General features: G+C 36.5%; 1 protein-coding gene across 4 annotated transcripts in view; it reads left to right on the plus strand.

Annotated features, from left to right (window-relative positions):
* The window catches only part of ARL6 (ARF like GTPase 6), a 58,421-nt gene that overhangs the window by 32,312 nt on the left and 4,370 nt on the right, over window positions 1-21,739 (plus strand). Inside the window, exons 7-12 of one of the 4 annotated variants that reach the window (XR_011387812.1) lie at window positions 530-585; window positions 7,207-7,397; window positions 8,777-8,851; window positions 19,917-19,940; window positions 20,180-20,229; window positions 20,969-21,011. Coding sequence is in view for 1 of the 4 variants with exons in the window: in XM_002716750.5 (XP_002716796.1) it covers window positions 530-585; window positions 7,207-7,232 (82 nt within the window). In the remaining 3 variants the exon portion in view is untranslated. Of the gene's footprint in view, window positions 1-529; window positions 586-7,206; window positions 7,732-8,776; window positions 8,852-19,916; window positions 19,941-20,179; window positions 20,230-20,968; window positions 21,012-21,739 lie in introns of those variants that run through there. The other 3 variants (XR_011387813.1, XR_011387814.1, XM_002716750.5) reach the window with 3 other exon arrangements.

The raw sequence follows: 21,739 nt of genomic DNA on the forward strand, positions 1-21,739 counted from the left end.
AGCTATAATTGAAATAGACTGAGTATTTTTTACATTCTACTATCTTACCAAAGCTATTATTAAGTGGTTTGTACCTTATAAATACCAAATTCCACTTAAAATAAAAAACTGCATCCCATAAATCTTTTACAACCTAAATCCAACATTTTTAATAAATAAATGCTGTTGAACTATTGGATCTGAACAAAACGTAACAATGGACTCTACAAAATTTTTCTCCACTGGGAAAATGAATCAAAGCGTATTTGTTATTAATGTCAATCTACGTGCAATTTTTCAAAAATTAGTAACCCTTAATGATACACTTTTGAAGATGTCTAAATAAACTGTGAATAATTCTCTCATGTCTTGCTCCTGAGCACTCACATTTTTATTTCCTATTTGTATTCAGTTTTGGTGCTTAATCAGTCTTGCCTTAGGTATGTATTCCTAGGATATAGTAATTTGCCACATGGCAAAACTTAGGTCTCTATTCCTGTGATTGAACGATATAATGAAATGGATACGTTTCTTGTGGATTTTATTACAGTGCTAGTGATGCCATAAAAGGAGAAGGATTGCAAGAAGGTGTAGACTGGCTTCAAGGTACATCACAAAGCACTGTGTATTCTCAGCCTTTGTTTCCTTTCCAGTCATATGACTTCCTTTTTCACATTTTATTTTTATTATATCATTGCCTCTTTTCCTCTTGTTTCCATTTATTTCTGCTATCAGAAAAAAGGGTACAGTAAGTATCCAAACTTTGCTGCATTTACTGCTAATATATTCCTCTAAAAAACTTGTTTAAATAAGATGTCTGCATCTTTGCAATCAACATGTATGAAAAATCTGGAAAATAGTTTCAATTTATGGCAACAGATTTCTGTCAGACTTAGTACCAAAGCACATTTGAAGTTTGGGACAAGGATTAGACTGTAGTATCCATGACTAAAAATAAGTCTGAAAGGCATGTATCTTTTAAGAATCACATTATACTTCATATAAAGCTCCATGGCATGCTTATACAACCTTTACCGTATTTAGTGTTGTAAATACTGGTAATCTGTTGATATTTTATGTATAATATTTACAGTTCTGTTTGTTATTTATCAAAATACTTATCCTAGGTTGATACAAGCTTACTATAAAAGGGAGTAAAATCAAGATAAATCATTTTTCTTAAGGTTACCTTATTTAATAGCCACCAGAATGACTTGAAACACACAAAGCAATAGATAGAAGTGAATGAACCCAAGTTCTATATAGGTCCTTATTGCAGAGTCTGGATGGCCAGATCAAAAATTTTCAATTGTGAGAACAACTGAAGACTGTTCTTATTTAGAATCTTCCTACCCTAACTTCTTTTTAAACTTTCTAATGCCTGATATGTGTATTTTTTTTTCCTTCTGCATGCTAGAAACAATAGGAGGGATATATCACAAATCCTGGTAGATCTAAGAGTAGCCCATACTTCAGAAGACATAGTATTTCTTTGGTTCAAAGTACTAAATATGTATTTCATAAATATTCGTTTTGTTTTTAGTAAAGTATGGTGTTTTTAGTTAACTGCACAGGCTATTATATTTTGATCTCTTTTATATATCGATACAGTCATATGACACTGCTAAACTGCATTCTAGACATATTTTACAATTAAGTGAAAATTGAAAATGTGTAGTGCATCTCAGCAGAAATGGTGGGATTTTTCTGTAAACTTGCCTACTTCTGTTCTTAGACTATGATAAAGAAATGGTCAGTTTTATAGGTTGGATTCCCACCAGAAGCAGATTGCAGGGTAACATTCCTGAGAAGATACCAGAAGCATAATTTCAGCCCTGATTTATTTTACAAGTGATTGCCATTGCTCACAATAAAGATAATAGCATAGATGGAAACCCTATTATCCACTCATCATAATAAACTAATTCAGACCACAGAACTTACTGAAAGCAGATTGATAGTCATCTGGATTTTAAATTGTAACTCTCCTTTTTTCCCCCCTCTTTGATTTTGTCTTTAGCAATTGGGCCACTAGGTGTCAGTAACAATCCAATATCAGAGTACACATAGCCAATTGTAGTCTTGCTACCTTTGTTTCTTTGACTTTTTGGATCCATTATTTATCTCTCAAATCTTTGTAAGGAGGACACATTATTAGAAATACTTTGTGTCCTTTTGTTGCCATGTCACTTTATGTACCCTTTACAACAGTCCTCTGCAAGGTAAGTGGTGGTATCCCTATGTTGTTATATAAGCTGCATGGAATAGCAGTAAAAAGAGCCTAAGCTTTTGAGTAAAGCATTTTTTCCCACTACTTGTTATTTAACCCCTTCACATGTTAGGAGACATACCTTACTGTTGTGTGAAGAGAATTTTTTTCTTCTGAAAAGTTTTTTAAATATCATAAATTATGTTGGATTAAGTTAGATAATACAGATTTTCAGTACTTTGCATAAAAAAGACTTAATACATTGTTACATTTACACTCTTACCTAACCACACTATTTAATAGAGCAGGAAACTAAGTACATAAATAATAAGTGTACCAGTTTGGTTTTATATAGGAGGTCCTTTGTTCAGATTTCCTGTATAGTAGTAAATAGTTTATAGTTTAATGTTCGCAACTGTTTCTAGATTTGAAGAGATAAGAACCTATTTTTCAAAATAAATAGCAGTAAATACAGGCAAGTAGTCTGTACCTAGAACTCTTTTTTTTTAAATTTTTTAATTTTTTAATTTTTTTGACAGGCAGAATGGACAGTGAGAGAGAGAGACAGAGAGAAGGGTCTTCCTTTTGCCATTGGTTCACCCTCCAATGGCTGCCGCGGCCAGCGCGTTGCGGCCAGCACATTGCACTGATCCGAAGCCAGGAGCCAGGTGCTTCTCCTGGTCTCCCATGTGGGTGCAGGGCCCAAGGACCTGGGCCATCCTCCACTGCACTCCCTGGCCATAGCAGAGAGCTGGTCTGGAAGAGGGGCAACCGGGACAGAATCCAGCGCCCGACCAGGACTAGAACCCGGTGTGCCGGCGCACTGTGGGCGGAGGATTAGCCTATAGAGCCACGGTTCCGGCTCCTAGAACTCTTGTTAGCCAAAGGCATTTATGTACATCTAACTATAAAAGATGTTCTGAATTTATATCTATTCATTTTGCTTCTAGAATTCGGAAACTTCCTAGCATACTTTAAAAAAAAGAAAAGAAAGCTTGTGGTTCTAATTGGACCAATTTAATCTATGTTAAGCTTAAGTTGGGAAGCTTTCTGGTGAAATATTAAATTACTTTTTTTAAAAAATTTACTTATTGATTTGAAAGATTTACAGAGAGAGACAGACAGACAGACAGAGTGGTCTTCCATCCACTGGTTTACTCAAGTGCACACAAAGGCCAGGGCTGAGCCAGCCAGAAGCCAGAAGCCAGGAGGTTCATCTGAATACCCCATATCATGGGCCCAGGCATGTTAGCCATCCTCTGCTGCCTTTCCCAGGCCATTGGGAGGAAGCTGGATTGGAAATGAAGCAGCCAAGGCATGAACTGGCGCCCATATGGGATGCCAGTGTTTCAGGCAGCAGCATTACCCACTATGCCATTACACCAGCCCCATTAAATGACATTTTTAATGGCATGATTCTGATATCTTTTGGAAAGATTCTCAATAATTGTGCATGTATAATGATCCAAAAAAAGAGCACCTGAATAAACTATGAAGCATTTTTTAAACCACTATAGAATTAGTTGAACCTATTGGACAACTGTCAGTTTTCTAGCTCTAAAGTTTCAAATAAGATTATTTTTCAAAAGAAATCTTCCCACAAACTAATGAAACATTCATTTTATCACTTTATCTGTATGGAAAAAGTTAATAATGCTCCAAGTTTTGTTAGTCAACTTTTATAAACTATACATATGGGTATTCCATTGAAAAATAGAAGATGGAACACACATACTTAGTTTTGTTAGTCAATTTTTATAAACTATACATATGGGTATTCCATTGAAAAAATATAACATTGAACATACATACTCAGTTGTAGTTCCTCCCCAGATCTCACTAACAATAAAGGAACTTTCTAAAAAGACATCCATTTACCTGGACAAAAAGCAGGGAATTAGTGCAAATGGCAAACAGATTTTGGAAGCTAGATATTTGATGGGTGCTAAATGACTTAACCTTGGAAAACTAAATTCTCTGCTGGCACTGGGAAAAGTTGGAATGTAGCCTAATTTACATTACAGATCCCCTCCAACTTTCAGAAATTAGTAGAAATTGAAAATAATAATGAAGATGGGGCTGAAAAAAGACATAGTTATACATCTTCCCTCACAAAAGAAGTTTGAAGATTTATTTTCTGAAGTCAAACAATGCATCGCTGAACTGGAACACACCAGACACAACTGTGTATTGTGGTACTGAAATGAGAGTGAGGAGTAATTGAAAGCTTTCATACTGAATATTGCAATCCTCCTCTACCTTCTACCTCTCCCAAAAAAACACTGACAGTAGGCAAGAGATAGCAAGAGTCACCTTTGTGAAATCACACCAGCCTGAGAGAAAAGAACTAAAGGTACTAATATTGGAATGGCTTAACCAGGCACAGTAGAATAAAGACCATATAGTTGACAAGCTTTCCACACAACCCCAAATTCCAATAAACTTTTTAGTGTGCATTTATACCTCTGACCTGGCGGCAAAGGATCACCAAGCATTTCAGAGTGAAAACATGAAAGATGGGGAATATAACAAATACATGTTATAGGAAGTAGAATTTATGTAGTGAGAACATTTTTAAAAACTTAGTTTTTTGGAAAACATTTCTTCAAAGAAATAAAATAAGGTGTTTCTTTTTTTAAAGATTCATTTATTTGAAAGAGTTACAGAGAGAAATAGAGACTGTGGTTCACTCCCCAGTAGGCCACAAAGCCAGAGCTGAGCCAATCAGGAGCCAGGACCTTCTTCTAGGTCTCCCACATGGGTGCTGGGGCCCAAGGATTTGAGCCATCATTCACTGCTTTTCCAGGCACATTAGCAGGGAGCTAGATCAGAAATGGAGCATCCAGGACTCAAACTGTGACCATATGGAATGACAACACTACACGCTGGGGCTTTAACCCACTGCGCTTCAGCGCCGGCCCCAAAAGTGTCACTTTCATGAATTAGACTAAGATACTACTTGAGGAGGAACAAAGAGTGGGAGCAAACTGTTGAAATCCTTACTTAATGTATACTAAGCTGATCTTCTGTATATTAAGATAATCGAAAATGAATCTTGATGTGAATGGAAGGGGAGAGGGAGTGGGAAAGGGGAGGGTTGTGGGTGGGAGGGACGGTATGGGGGGGAAGCCATAGTAATCCATTATTCGTACTTTGGAATCGTATATTCATTAAATAAAAGTTAAAAAAAAAATGAGATATTGGAAAATAAGAATAAAAAATGTTATTGGAAAATAAGAGTCGACATGGAAAACTCAATAAAAAAGAAGTAAAAAAGAGGCAGTCTTCCAAAAAGTACAGCAAAAATGCAAAAAGTAAAAAATTGTAAACAAAGACAATAAAGATTCATGTTCAGGAGACCCTAGCTCTAACTAATAGAATTTTCAGAAAGAACACAAACAGAGGACAGCAAATTATCAAACAATATTTTTCAGAAATGAATGATGAATTTTCAGTAGAAAAGCTTCTGGAGATAGCAAAGCAATGGGTAAAAATATTCCCACTCCAGTGCCAAAAATGATGGAAGATTCTACAGCCACCCTGAGAAAGTAAGCGGTTTCATATAAAACATAAGGAAACTTAAAAACATCAGCTTAATCAAAATAACAATGTATATGCCTTGGGATAAATGAGAAATGCGTGGAAACAACCAAGGAGAAAACAATGGAATTATACTACCAGGTAGCATCAATGTATTATATGAGTAGAATAGACATCTTTAGCTATATAAAGTCTCTCAGGAATTTGCTCTTTATGCCTTTTACTGTACTGGAAACTGAGAAGACTACTCCTGAAAAACAAGTGAATAGACCAGAAAGAAAAAAATAAGATATCATAAAATAGGAAAACCAGCACAAGAGAGTGGGGAAAGGAATCCTATGGATGTTAATGGAAATCTTAGAATGATAGTGAAAGGAGGGGCTGACTTTGTGCAGAGTTAAGGGTCTGCCTGGGATGCTAGCATTCCATATGAGCCCCAGTCTGACTCTTGGGTAGCTCCACTTCTAACCCAACTGCCTGCTAATGTGCCTGGGAAAACAGCAGAAGATGGTCCAGGTATTTTGGCCCTTACACCCACCTGGGAGATCCTAATGGATTTCCAGGCTCCTGACTTCAGCCTGTCTAAACTCTGGTCATTGTGGCCCCTTGGGGTGTGAACCAGCAGATGAAAGATTTCTCTCCCTCTTTCTGGTTCTCTGTTTCTTTCTCTCTACCTGTTGCTCTGTAACTCTGCCTTTCAAATAAAATAAATAAACCTTTTTAAAAAAAAAAATGATAGTTGAAGGAGATTTGTTCAAAGAACAGTTGGCAGGCATGGGAAACAATGACTTGGTCTAGATTGTTGAGTTTAATAATACTGTAAGGGACAGTTCAAGAAGATGAAATTGATGCATTGTTGATGTGCTTTGTAAGCATAAAAGTTTAAACTGTGGGAGTAGGGGATTCAATTAGTGTTAAGCATATAAACTGAACAGATGGGTTGCATTGGGGCAGGAAGACAATTATTAACTCCAGGGAAAACAAAAATGGAGCAGATAGTAAACCACCTGTATCATCACATGGTCATATTGATAATGACTACATAAGTTACTAAAGAGAATTGAGAGTATTACAACTATTTATGAGGGTTGCCCAAGAGCAGCGTGGATATGTGAGAGAGGTGATACCTCATGGTACATTGAAGGAACTGACATTTCAAGAAATAATAATAAAAACATATTTAGAGATACACAAATAATCACCTAGAGGGGAGTTGGAGGTTGTTGTCTTTGAAAATAGGGAAGGGAGATGAAGCAAGGGACTGCTGTTTCTCATACAGTCTTGTAGAACTTTTTATATGCATGCGCAACTTCAGTAAAAAATAAAAACTATATTATGAATTGTTCTTTAAAAAACATCATTTTAAAAATAGGTATGTAGATACAATTCCACCATGTTACATAGATGTCTCTTTGATTACTTTAAAAAGTAATTTCTGCCATGTAGAGACATATTTTTTGTTTGTTTTTTGTTACCAGATCAGATCCAGGCTGTGAAGACGTGAAATAGTAGTATTTGGAAACCTCAGAAATTCTGACTTCAAGGAATATTATAAGGCTAACTGAATACCTTAATTTTTTTTAAATGTGTGTGCATCCAAGAATGTTTTGTAATGTTCTACTTGCATTTATGGACTCTGAATGAGCTTTGTAAGAACATAAAACTTCAGGTATGCTAATGTGACCATTAATTATATGGAAACTAAATCTTCTCTCAAAAGGACTATAGAATTACCAACTTCTTGTTAAAGATGTATATTGTATTATAATTAGGATGTTTAAGAGTCAGAGTTATAAGCCATCTCAATATTTCATCATGATTTATGATATCTTATAGTACATTTTATCTTTGAATTTTCTTCAGAAATTTAGTTTGTGGCATAACTTTGCAATATGAATTGTACATACGAAAAAGATTTTAAATATTTATAAGGGACTTGGTAATTAATATATATTAAATTTTTACTGTATATCATCATCAATAAAACATAAAAATGAAGTATACCAACTAGTGTGCTTTGTTTATGCTGAAAAGAATAATATTTTGTTAAAATGGCATTTGGTGGTTTACTGTCAAGCACATATAAATGTTCTGAGACCAGATGAAGCTGAACTTGTTTTTTCAATGTATATTGAATATCTCTATATCTAGCAGACTTATCTTAGGCAATGATGATACAAAGTAGTTAAGACACTCCTTGTCTTCAGAGAACTTAAAATTTAATGAGGGATATTTGAGAATGTTTTCATATATAGTATCAAATTTTATTTCATTGGCTGAGTGAAAATGCTGCATTTTAAGATTAAGAAGTATAAAAATGAATTAATATTTTACTTCAGTAATTATTATTACTGACTTTTTTTTTTTGGACAGGCAGAGTGGAGAGTGAGAGAGAGAGACAGAAAGACTTTTTTTTTCTAAAATGCCTTCAATTCACTACTTTGTTAACATGAATTGTGACTCAACACATTGCATTTTTCCTGAGCATAAATTGCTACATAAATGTTCTTTAGAAGTTTAGACATAGACCCATAAATTGTGTTACTTCTCACAACTTTAAGACCATTTTAATTGCAAATTCTAAATAGAAGCTTTCACTTTAATCACTGAGAAGCAATTTTTAGAGCAGTGATGTCAATACTGGAAAACATTTCATATTAAAAAAAACTATAATTTACAATGTTACATTTTAAATATCCTTAGCTATGATAATGATAACAAAAGGCAAAAAATGTGAATAATAAAGATACATTATATATGGTAACTACACTGGTAGTGTATGCTTTATACAGATGTTGATAAAATAATTTTAAAACTACAGCTGAAGTTCTCTAATCCAGTTTCCCTAAGTCCAGAAGTATCAATAATTTGGCATTTGGCAAATTGAAAACTATCCATAACGTTCCAGTGATCTACCACCTTAGCTAGCTTGCCAGCCTCTCTTAAATTGTTTTGATGAGGTTGCAAACTGAGAATCTCATTAAGCTAAAATTGCCTCAGATATAGAAAGGACATGATGATGAAAACACTGAATGTGGTTTTTTACAGAGTTGATATGCTGTAACTATTTTAGGAGGATGGAGAAAGGGTTGATTGAGATTTCAAATCTTCATCTACTATAAGGTAATAATAGCAGGTATCACCATATAATCACAATATTGTGAACTAGGTATTACCACACATACAGAATTGTATATAATATAACCCTCACAATAACCTTATGGTTGGGTTCAGTTATTTCTGTTTTATGCATTAGAAACTGAGGCCTTACAAGGAGGTTATGTAATTTTCCTAAGGTCACAGAACTAGTAAGCAGTGGTTCTGGCATTCAGAACCAAGCTATTTTCTTTAAAGTGGATGATTGAAGGGATGGAAGCATTACAGATATTATAAATATAGATGGATCTGCCTGAATAATAACTAAAATAATTGAAAAAAGTCTCTCACTGGGGAGGGAGATCAGATGCCAATGATAGGGGGTAAGTCAGAGACCAAGGACTTTTTGTTTTATGGTGATTAATACTATTTAAATTTTGAACTTTGTGTAAATAACTGAAAAATCATTGCTAAAAGTTGAATATCACAAGCTACAGTAATTCATTCGTAAGCAGATATTTAGAAGTACTAACTTTTCCATTTGTTTACATGATATTTAAGATCTAATTTATAATCACTATCAGCCATTTCTACTCTATATTTTCATGTAAAGATGATATAGAGGCAAGTTTGGCAACAGTGCATTCACATTATGCCATATAAGTATGTATACATTGAGATTATTGCGTTTGTATTTAACATATAATTAAAGTATATCATTAAAGCTTAAGCAAGTTTTTTTTTAATGTTTAGAAATCACTGGGTTATGAAGTTTCATTCACTAAACTCTGTATTTAAATATAACACCTTGTAAAACATTGAAAACTTAACCTGTTACATTTTCTATTTAAATATTTGTATGTGGCCGTATCCAGCTTGTGCTGAATAAGGCACAAGAGCTAAGCTTTTTATAATGTTTGTTTATTTATCTTCATCAATTGGTGGAGAGAGAAAGATCTTCTATCCACAGATTCATTCCCCAGATGCCTGCAAGAGCCAACATCTAGGAACTCCATTCTCGTCTCCCAGGTATATGGCAGAGGTCCAAGCACTTGAGCCATCATCTGCTGTCTCCCAGAATTCATTAACTGGAAGCTGGATGGGAAGCAGAGCAGCCAGGATTTAAACCGACCCTCCTATATAGAATGCAGGGGTCCTAAGCAGTAGCTTAACCCACTACACCATCACAACACTTGCCCCATGAAAGTTGAGTTTTATGTATTTGTTTTTCACTCATAGATTGTCTATTAAGTATTATAAAACTGTCTTCTGATTGAGATATTTCTTTCTCTGAAACTTTTGACATATTATTAATTCCGTAAATACAAGATTACTTCAGACAGTTCATGGAGAAATGGAATTAAAACATAAGTTTTATTTTGTTTCAGGAAATTTTGAAATCCACGCATACTTTTTTCATCATATGAATTTTCCAAGAGTAATTTTCTTAATTTGTGTTTTTTAATTTCAGTGACAGAGAGAAACAGAACTCTCATCTGTTGGTTCACTCCCAGATGCCCATACTGGCCAGGGCTGGGTCAGGCTGAAGCCACAAGCCAGGGTCGCAGTCCAGGTCTCCTGTGTGGGCGGTAGCCATTCAACCACTGGAGCCATTACCTGCTGCCTCCCAGGGAGTGCCCTAGAAGGAAGGTGGAATTGGGAGTGGAGGATGCATTTGAAGCCAGTCACTCTGACATGGGGCACAGGCATCCCAACCAGTGTCCTAAGTGCTAAGCCTAATGCCCACCCCTATGTGAACTTTTTGAAGACATTTCAAATGCATGGATTTCAAACTTTTTAATACCAAAATTATATTTTAATTCCATTTTTGATGATTTTTTAAAGTAATCTTATATATTCAGTTACTCTAAAGACCAGTTTAGTTTTCTTAGACGGTTAAGGCTGCTATTTATTAGGTAGCTTACAACCAAAATGGCACCAGCACTGTGGTGTAGTAGGTTAGGCTTCTTCCTCTGGTGCCAGCATCTCATATAGGTACAGGTTTGTGTCCCAGCTGCTCCTCTTCTGATCCAGCTCCCCGCTAACGTGCCTAGAAAGCAGTGGAAGATGGTCCAGGTGCTCAGGCCCCTGCTGCACCCACATGAGAGACCAGGAGAAGGCTCCTGGCTTCTGTCTTCAGATTGGCCCAGCTGCAGCCATTGTGGCATCTGGGGAGTAAACCAGCCAATGGAAGACCTCTCTCTCTGTCTCTGCCTCTCAAGTAAATAGGTAAATATTTTTTTAAAAAAATGTATTTCTCACAGTTCTGGTATCTAGAAGCCTGAGATCAGGGTGCCAACATAGTAGGGTTGTGATGAGAGCCAACTTTCAAGTGGCAGACTGCCTTCTGGAATCTCACATGGCAGAAAGCAGGTGCAAGAAGAACTCTTGGGAGTCCCTTTTATAAAGGCATTGATCCTGTTATATCCTCACAGGGCTCCAACTTTATGACTTTATTACCTCCAAAAGACCTCACCTTCTAATATCATTACACTAGCAGTTAGGATTTCAATATGTGAATTTTGAGAGAACATAAATGGTCAGTACATTGCAATACTTAAGGCAAATTTGTCTTGTAGCTGGTACAGTTAGAAACCATCACATGTTAGCTATGTAATTGTTTTCTGCTAATTATTCCCTTTATTAGTTTAAACAATAAATATTAGAAGCTTATCTAAATGAATAGAAGTGTGTACTTATGTGACTGGAGAGAAATACTGTATCATTGAGAAATGGTTATTGCGTTCAGTTGAATGTTTCAGGTACGTTGGTTCTTTTTTTTTCTTACACTGGAGTGAATCTTTCTCAGTACGGTTGCCTCTGTTCAGATTTGTAAGGGACTACTTCAGAACCATTACTGAATGTTCCTCTGTGCACTCAATTTCAATGCTACGGTGTTAAATGTGTCTTCTGGCAATTTAGAATAAATCAGGAAAGATACATCTTTCTTCAAATTTCAAGTCGTAGAATAATACTAGAAGTCATCCAGTAATAATTGGTGTTTTGTAAATAAAATTTGGCTAGTAGTGACAATAATAAACACTTTTATAATTTTTACTGTGTGCCCATACTTTGAAAGCACTCTACATGCATTCAATAATTTAATCATCATAACCCTAGGAAGTAAATGCTTTTATTGTCTGTTATGAATGAAGGGTCAGAAACTACTAAAAAACTTTTTGTACAACCCTTGAGCTAATAGTGATTTTGCATTTTCAAATGGTTGTTAGTAAAAAAAAAAAAAAAAAAGCAACAGAAAAACCATATGTGGCCCATAAAGCATAAAATATTTACTTTCAGGGCCTTTTACGTAAAATGTTTGTCAGCGCCTGTTATAGATGATGTAAGTGAGGCAAAAGAGGTTAAGTAACTTGCCTAAGGTTATAATGCAAATAAATGGAATAACTCAGATTTTGAGTCTAGAAGATCTGGGTCCAGACAATATTCTTAACCTCTACATAACTTTTCAATAAAACTGAAGATTTTTATAAATTGAAATAGGACAATTTGAAAGTACTTATTTCTTAAATAATTATATTAAATATGAAAATAGAGGCAAATGGCTGAAAATTAATGCTCTTTGAATTCTTTTAATTTTTTTCCAAGACAGATTGTTAAGTATAAATTTTCTGAAGTCTTTTTCCTTCCTCTTCTTCATACATGTGGCAAGAGAAGGGGGAGATTCTGAAGCATCAGACATGTTAAGTTTTTAAAATATAACCAAACATCCAGATTGTGTCCAAGGATCTGGTGTGGACTTCCTGATTTTCCCATGGGTTTTTACCAATATTTTGAGAAAATGATTGATTAGTATTGATAGTCTTGAAATGCATAATACAATATAGAAATATAAGTCTATTTAATTTGTGGATTTTTAAGGTCTGTGACTACAAGTAACAACTATAGCTAAGAATGTTTTCTTTTTTTTTATTTGACAGGTAGAGTTATAGACAGTGAGAGAGAGAGAGACAGAAAGGTCTTCCTTCCGTTGGTTCACTCCCCAAATGGCCGCTATGGCCGGTGCTGTGCCGATCTGAAGCCAGGAGCCAGGTGCTTCTTCCTAGTCTCCCTTTCGTATGCAGGGGCCCAAGCAAGTGGAGGGGCCAACCTCTACTACCTTCCCCGGCCACAGCAGAGAGCTGGACTGGAAGAGGAGCAGCTGGGACTAGAACCAGCACCCATATGGGATGCCGGCGCCGCAGGCGGAGGATTTACCAAGTGAACCACAGCACCGGCTCCAGAATGTTTTCTTAATTACAGACATGGTTGTGTCTTTTGGTTATGCTTTTGTTTTGTCGGCCCACTGCTTGGCCCCAGACAGGAGTGCATTCACAGGAAGTATGTAGCAAAGGGGAGGAGGTTCATAAATCTCCATTTTCTTGCTGGAAGATCAAAAAGGGTAGCCTCCGAACTAAGAAGTACTGGTGAGATTGGGAGGAGGAGATTGGGAAATCAACCCCATAAAGTTGTTTTATGAACTCCTAAGCTTACCCTTCAACAAGAGTCTCAAACTGACTGAAAACTGAACTACAGGATAGATTATGACTCAAGTCCAAAGATTGGCTACTGGGTGGTACAAATGTGGGATAGATCTAAGTAAAAATGCAAAGTTTTGAAAACAACTTGCCATTGGAACTACAACCTCCGTAAGACCAGATAGAAGCTTTAGCCTGGATCCAAACAGGTTGATTTCTCACTAAAATCCTCTCTTTACAATTAAAACAGGACTCAACTTTCATTATATTCCAAATATGCGAGATACAAACCCAAAATTAATAAATACACAGAAACCAGAAAGGAAAAGGAAGGAAGACTTACTAATGGAAAGAGAAAAGGCAACCATGCCAATGCTGAGGTAACACAGATCTTGGAGTTACTGGACAAAGACTTAAAAACTGCTATTACAAAAATACTCTAAGAGTAAACACTGAAGGACAGGCATTGTGGTCTAGTAGGTTACAATGCTGCTTGAGATGTCTGTATCCCTTATCAAAGTGCCAGTTGAGTCCTGGCTACTACTGCTTCAGATCCCGCTCCCTGCTAATGTGCCTGGGAAATGGTAGATGATGGCTCAAGTATTTGATGGAATTCCTAGCTCCTGTCTTTGGTCTGGCCCAGCCCTAGCTGTTGTTGCCCTTTGGGGAGTGAACCAGCAGATGGAAGATATTTCTCTTTCTCTATTCTTGCTCTCCCTCACTCTCTCACTCTCACTCTTACTCTTTCTCTCTCATACACACACACGTCTCTCTCTCTCTCTCTTTTCCCTTCTTCCCCCACCTTCACCACTTTACCTTTCAAAAATTTTTTTTAATGAACACTCAATCTCAGCATAGAATTAGAAGATACAACAAAGAAGTGAATGAAAAATTTAGAACTGAAAAAAAAAAGCTGGAGTAAAGTTTCACTGAATGGATTCAATAGAAACACAGAAATAGCAGATGAAAGACTCCAGGAAATTTGAGAACAGATTCATGGAAATCATTAATCTGAATAACGGGACAACAAGATAGAATAACATAATGAACCATGAGACATTAAAAACTTGATGTAATCAGAGAGCCAGAAGACAGCAGAAAAAGTACAATTTTTAAAAAGTATTTGAGGGGCCTGTGCTGTGCTGCAGAGGTAAAGTTACCACCTGCGGAGCCGGCATCCCATATGGGCACTGGGTCAAGTCCCAGTTGCTCCACTTCCAATCCAGCTTCCTGCTAACACAACTGGGAAAGCAGCGGAAGATGACCCAAGTACTTGGGCCTCTGTACCCGCATGGGAGACCTGGAAGAAGCATCTGGATGCTAGTTTCAGATCAACCCAGCTCCTGCTGTTGTAGCCCTTTAGGAAGTACACTAGCAGATGGAAGATCTCTCTGTCTCTATAACTCTGCCTTTCAAAAAAAAAAAAAAAGTAAAAAAGTATTTGAAGTAATAATGGCTAAAAGGTTTCAAATTTGGTGAAGGGCATAGCTTACAGCTTTCAGAAGGTAGAAGCAGCCAGAGAAAATGACACATTACTTATACAAAAACAATGGGATGGACATTTGACACAGTGATAAAGAAGCTGCTTGTGACGCCCGTACTCTATCAGAGTGCCTGGCTCACGTACCTGCTCCACTTCCGATCCAGCTTCCTGCTAATGCACTCCCTGGGAAGCAAGAGATTAAGTAACTTGCAGTTGATGGCTCAAGTAATTGAATCCCTGCCACCCACATGAGAGAAGCAGATTGAGTTCCTAGCTCCTGGCTTCAGTTTTGACTACCTCCAGCTTTTGCAAGCATTTGAGGAGCAAATGGAAGATATCTCTGCCTTTCAAAAATGAAAGCAAGTAAAAGTTTAATTAAAAAAACAATTCAAGTAACTTGATTTATCATCAGAAATCCTTGAGATCAGGAGGAAATGGTATACCATTTTTAAGGTGCTTAAAAAAGTTCAGAATTCAATAGCCAGAAAAAATATCCTTCAGGATAATTGTGAAATGACACCCTCAGAACAAGAAAATCAAGACTATTTATTGGCACCAAGCCTGTTCCAAAACAGTTTCTAAAGGAAGTTCTTCAAACAGAAGGGAAATGATTCCAGAAGGAAACTTAAAGAACATCGTATTCTGAAAAAATGTTTCACAGTTAAAAACATTATGATAGGGTTTCAGTGTATGTAAACATAACATATACAACAACCACAAAATAAAGGGAGAGAATACAGGGTCACATATGGTGCTTTCTGTACTTCAAAATACATTTTTTGTAAGTAGACTGAAATATATGTTTACTGTAATATCTAAAGCCACTAAACATTACAAAGAGGGGCAGGCATTGGGAAACAGTGTATTAAGCCATCACCTGAGATGCCTGCATCCCAAATCAGAGTACAGTGGTTTGAGTGTTGGATACTCCACTTCCAGTCCAGCTTCCTGCTAATGTGCTTGCAAGGCAGCAGAAATTGGCCCAAGTGCTTGGGTTCCTGCCATTCACACAGAAGACCCTAATGGAGTTCCTGGCCCAGTTGTGGCACAGCCCTGGCTGTTGGCAGCATTTAAGGAGTAAACCATGGATTGAAAATCTCTCTCTCTCTCTCTCTCTCTCTCTCTCTCTCCCCCCACCTCATCTGTGTCTGTGTCAGTCTGCCTTTCAAATAAATAAACTTTTTTAATTACATAAAAAACCAAAATGGAACAATAAAATATGTTCAAATGGTTCAATGAAGGCAGAAAAAGAGAAGCATAGTAATGAAAAATGGAGGGAACAAACAGAAAACATACAAATAAATGATAGACCTCATTCCAAACATGTAAAGAATAATATGGATATAAAAAAAAAGGCATACAACACCTTGAAGGGGATTTAACTGGCTAACCTGGCATAGTTTGAACATTAAGTAAATGAGGATAGTAATGGCTAATCATTGAATTAAATAAATATTTTGTGCATACAAATATATGCAGAAATGAGGAGATAACATCTATATATATGGAAATAGAATACCTATAAATAATTGTAGAAAAAGTGATAGGCCAGCGCTGAGGCTCACTAGGCTAATCCTCTGCCTGCAGCGCCGGCACACCGGGTTCTAGTCCCGGTCGGGGCGCCGGATTCTGTCCCAGTTGCCCCTCTTCCAGGCCAGCTCTCTGCTGTGGCCTGGGAGTGCAGTGGAGGATAGCCCAGGTTCTTGGGCCTGCACCTGCATGGGAGATCAGGAGAAGTACCTGGCTCCTGGCTTTGGATCAGCGTGGTGCACCGGCCGCAGCGGCCACTGGGGAAAAGGAAGAAAAAAAAAAAAACAACGGAAAAGGAAGACCTTTCTTTCTGTTTCTCTTTATCACTGTCCACTCTGCCTGAAAAAAAAAGAAAAGAAAAAGTGATAGAATAAAAAAAAAACACCATTTCATAACCATTATATTAAATTCTGTCTAAACAATCAGTGATTGCTAAAAATAATGATAGAATGTTGTCAAGAAATGGGATGTTTACATAACTTCAAAATACTTTTCCACAAAATATTTATTAACAAAAAGGAATAAAAGGAACTTTACACTGCAGAAAACTTCCAGATGCTGGTTCAATTAATCAAGTGTTCCAAATTAACGCTATGAGACAAGTCAGAATCATGTGCTGACACATTGTGAAGAACATACGGCATTACTTTTGTGACTTTTTGCCAAAAATGCATAGCATGAAGCTAGCCATAGGAAATAATTCAGACAATTTTCAAAACTTGAATGGAGTCTAAGGATAAGAAGGTAGGATATCCCTATATTAATTTCTTGATTTTGAGAGTTGTGTTGCTTATTTAGGATTTTAGGAGAATGCTCTTTTCCAGAGTTATCTATCAGGCTGATGCTGTGGCAGTAGGTTAAGCCTCTGCCTGTAGTGCTGGCATCCCATATGGGTGCCAGTTCCATGACCCAGCTGCTCCTTTTCTGATCAAGCTCTGCTTATGGCCTGGGAAGGCAGTGAAAGATGGTCCAAATGCTTGGCTCCCTGCACCCACATAGGAGACCAGGAAGAAGCTCCTGGCTTCAGATCTGCCCAACTCCAGCCATTGTGGCCATTTGGGGAGTGAACCAGCAGATAGAAGACCTCTCTCTCTCTCTCTCTCTCTCTCTCTGTGTGTGTGTGTGTGTGTCTGTAACTCTGCCTCTCAAATAAATAAATAAAAAGTTACTCATCAAAGTATTAATGTATGATGGGACATCATTTTGTGCTTTCAAGTGATTCAGGGAATAAAAGAGACCATTTATTCTATTGTGATTTTCAATTCATTTGAAATTATTTCAAAATAAAAATTCTTAGAAAAATAATTTTATGTGAAACTAATAAAAAGTAAATAGCATTTTACATATTGCAGAACTAGAATATAATACAGTAATTTATTTGCAAAACTCTCATAAAAACTCTCATAAAAATCAACTGCCTGAACATGTTGATAATTACACTCAATGTGGAAAATGTTAATGAATTTTATTATATGAAATACACAATTTTTGAAATTAATAGATATGAACAAATACAGTGTTGCTGCCAAATTTTAGGAAAAAGTGCTGTAACCACTAATCATAAAGATGGACCAGGTGCCTTTCTGGGTTTCACAATAGTAGTAGTATCAACCTGACAACTTTGAGGTTGAATTCCAGGAATTAACTGGGAGAAAGGCATGCCAAACAGCTGTCAAAAATGTTTAATTCTTGTATGTACTTGATTTTAGTCCTAAATTAGACATTTGGTCAGTAGTAAGACTTCTCTAGCCTGATTTACAGGACTAACCTGTCAAAGGTGATAATTGGCTACCGTAAACTTGAATTATGTAGGTCACGTTGGGATCAGTGCAGTTTTCCCACCTGCATATTTCTCATACCTTATCATTGTCATTTACTTTTTAATTATGCAATTATTTTTAAGAAGGTCAAGAGATTGTAGCAGAGTTCAGTTAAAGGTAGTTTCATGCTAACATACCAAAGCCCTTGTGTGTCTTTATGTTACATATAGTATTCAATGATTCACAGTGTAGTAGCACTCATTTATTGCCGTATTTCCTTACTGCATCAGACAGTAAGCAAATACTAGTCACGTTTCTATTGTTGGCCTAGTATTGTATACACTACTAATTAGTCCTCTGTGTGTGTGTGTGTGTGTGTATGTGTTTCTGTAGTCCTTATTTTATTTAATAATGATTCCAAAGCACAAGAGTAGTGATTCAAAGAAGGTACCGGGGCATAAAACATGGAAGCACAAATTATATCCAGCATTATGTAGCAATCCTGCAGTGTATATAGTACAAAAACAGTACACATAGTATTCTTTTTTTTAAAGTTCTTTTTTTTTCTTTTTCCTTTTTTTGTTTGTTATATAGTTTTTTTTTTATTTAATAAATGTGAATTTACAAAGTGCAACTTTTGTATTGTTGTGGCTTCCCCCCCCCCAGCCTCCCTCCCTCCCGTGGCCCTCCCCTCTCCCACTCCCTCTCCCATCCCACCCTTCATCGAGTTTCATTTTCAATTACCTTCATATACTGAAGATCAACTTAGTATATACTAAGCAAGGATTTCAACAGACTGCACTCACACAACCGCACAAGGTATAGGGTATTGTTTGACTAGTAGTGTTGTTTTTAAGTTTCATAGTAGAACACGTTAAGGACAGAGATCCTACATGGGGAGCATGTACCCAGTGACTCCCGTTGTTGATTTAACAATTGGCACTCTTATTTATGACGTCAGCAATCACCCGAGACTCTTGCTATGAGCTGTCTAGGCTATGGAAGCCTCTTGAGTTCACCGACTCTGAACTTGTTTAGTCAAGGCCGTATCACAGTGGAGGTTCCTTCCTCCCTTCAGAGAAAGGCGCTTCTCTCCTTGATGGCCTATTCCTTCTGCTGGGGTCTTGTTCACCAGGATCTTTCATTTAGATTGTTTTTTTGCCACCGTGTCATGGCTTTCCGTGCCTGTGAGACTCCCATGGACCTTTTAGCCAGATCCGAATGTCCCAAGGGTTGATTCTGAGGCAGGAGTGCTGCTGTTCTATGAGTCTGCTGTGTGTCCTGTTTCCCCCGCAGGATCATTCTCTCCCTTTTACTAATTGGTCCTTGATACTGCTTTTTGACTGATGTGATATGCCCGATATAAATCTGTTTCAATTGGTGTTTTAACTGGGTTCTTCTTGCAGGACTTTCTAAGCTTCTAATTCATGCTTCTAATTCATCTCATACAGTTAGACACTCTCTCCTCCGCTACCCCATGTGCTGGAGCTTATTTCCCACTCTGCATATTTCTCAACACTGGCTTGTATCTTTCTAACTGTTGCTGAGTTGTATATTTCATTCTCTGAGATTTAAGCTTCTTGAGGGTAAATAACAGTGCTTATTCCAATCAGGAAACACAAGGCCTGGAAGTATTGAATACCTGAAAGGGTAGATGGCTATAAAATAACCTTATAAGGCATGATGTTAGTTTTGTTGTCATTGTTTTGTTTTTAATATATACCCCTCCCATGAACTTTCCTAATCAAGTTTTACATGGCTGATACTAGAGAAATGAATACTAGATCCATGATCTTTAGATTCTAAATAGATTTTTATTTCATAAGCTTTGTTTTATTTTTCAGAAACATGGAATGAATGATTGGTCGGTGAGTATGCAGTTTTTAAAAATTTATATTTTAGTTCTCTATGCTCCTGAACTAAGGAACAGTTGTGTCAGTAGCTGTATGTTAAATTTTCTTTAAAGCTGCATACATTGTGTTCTAAAATTGATTGTATTTTGCTTAAAATATGGAGACCAAAGGTACTATAGAATATTCTTAATTAGTGGAAGCTCTAAATAGAAAAAAAGGCAGAATCTAAAGAAGTTCATTTCTGTTCCCCTCAGGCTGCATGTAGCTGGTGCTTTTATAGGCATGGCTTGCATACTGTGATGTGGTAAGCACCATCATTTGATGATGTTCACGACTGATCCTTTGAAATGCAGTTGCTGTTCAACCAGATGCAAGTGGACTCATCATTCTAATTTTTTGAGTTGTTTAAAATTAATGCCAGCTGTAAGGTTTATAAAGCCAGTTTATTCAATTGTCTTTTAAATTTGATAACTCAAAGCAGTGGTTCAATACGGTTACTTATATGAGAAGTAAACCAAATGACTCATAGAGAAACTGACTATCCCTAAGTGCTTATTTGAGAAGCTGGAAGAAAAAAAGGTAAAACTGAACATGGAAATGAATTAAACCTTTAAATTTTTTTATATGGAATACATTGTGAAGATTATTTTTATCTTGATATTTGAATCAAAATACTTGTATGGAAACATTTAGGGAAGGATTTCTTCTGTTTATTGTCTTGCTAAACAAAATGCTTCTGAAGTATAATCAAATCCCATCATAACAGGGACTTGGATGGGAATTACTGTCCTCAGTTAAGAACTTCATAGCCTGTCCAGTAATTTTCAGAGTGAGAAATAACTGTGAAAATATGTATTGGTACATTCAATAATACTTATTACATCTTTTCATCGAGGCAATAGCACACACATATAGAACATTGCAGTATCCCCTGCCTCGTGCATGAAGTGTAACAATATAAAGTCATTTCCAGAGAGCATAGTAAGAGGGAAGCCTAAGAGTACAGCCTAATTTCTTGTCTTCTGTTTCATCTCTCTTCACAGGGAACTTCTTTTTCACTTTACCAGTGAAGAGTTGAGTGAGGAGGTGAGGAAGGAATTCAGTTGATAGAAGAGATTGATGAAAATGTTTGATGTCTTTCATTTTTGCAAAACCAGTTAAATTATAGTTGATGAATTTTTACAGATATTTCAAAATCAAAGTGGGGTCATTGCCACATTTCTTAAAAAAATCAAAACTTTTCTCCTCTACAGGAACACTTAGTTTTGGATTTTTGTTACTAAAGTTAGCAATATTTTGAAATGAAATTTTCTGAAAGTTTCTTAGTGAAATCATTGGAGAATGGAGTATGCTATATTTTCATAGATAATTATGTCAAGTTTGTATTCAGTACTATATACATCGCTTCACCATTCTCAGTTACAACAGAAGTAAGTAGATTTCTATTCTAGTCCATGCAGAGAAAACTCATGTGAGGGAAATAATGTTAATCTCAATTTTAGATTAGGTAAAATCCCCATGTGAAAACTGCGGTTCATTTTATGTGACAACATGTAGCATTTCCAGCTGCTTTCTCTCCCTAATCAAAACATTTGCTCACAATAGCAGCTGTCTCTATGCTTTGTTTTTAAACCATTTGCAACAAATCAAAATGGGAACAAAGTGTCCATCGTAAGAGAGCTCAGGCTTCTGGGACATGTACAAGCATGTTATAAAACCTCAAAATAAGAAAAAAAGGAAGTCAGTTCACTACCCAATTTTAATTTATTTCATTTCATGGGAACCTAACATATTTACACTAACACTAATATCAC

This window comes from Oryctolagus cuniculus, chromosome 4, assembly GCF_964237555.1.
Source record: "Oryctolagus cuniculus chromosome 4, mOryCun1.1, whole genome shotgun sequence".
Classification (NCBI taxonomy): domain Eukaryota; kingdom Metazoa; phylum Chordata; class Mammalia; order Lagomorpha; family Leporidae; genus Oryctolagus; species Oryctolagus cuniculus.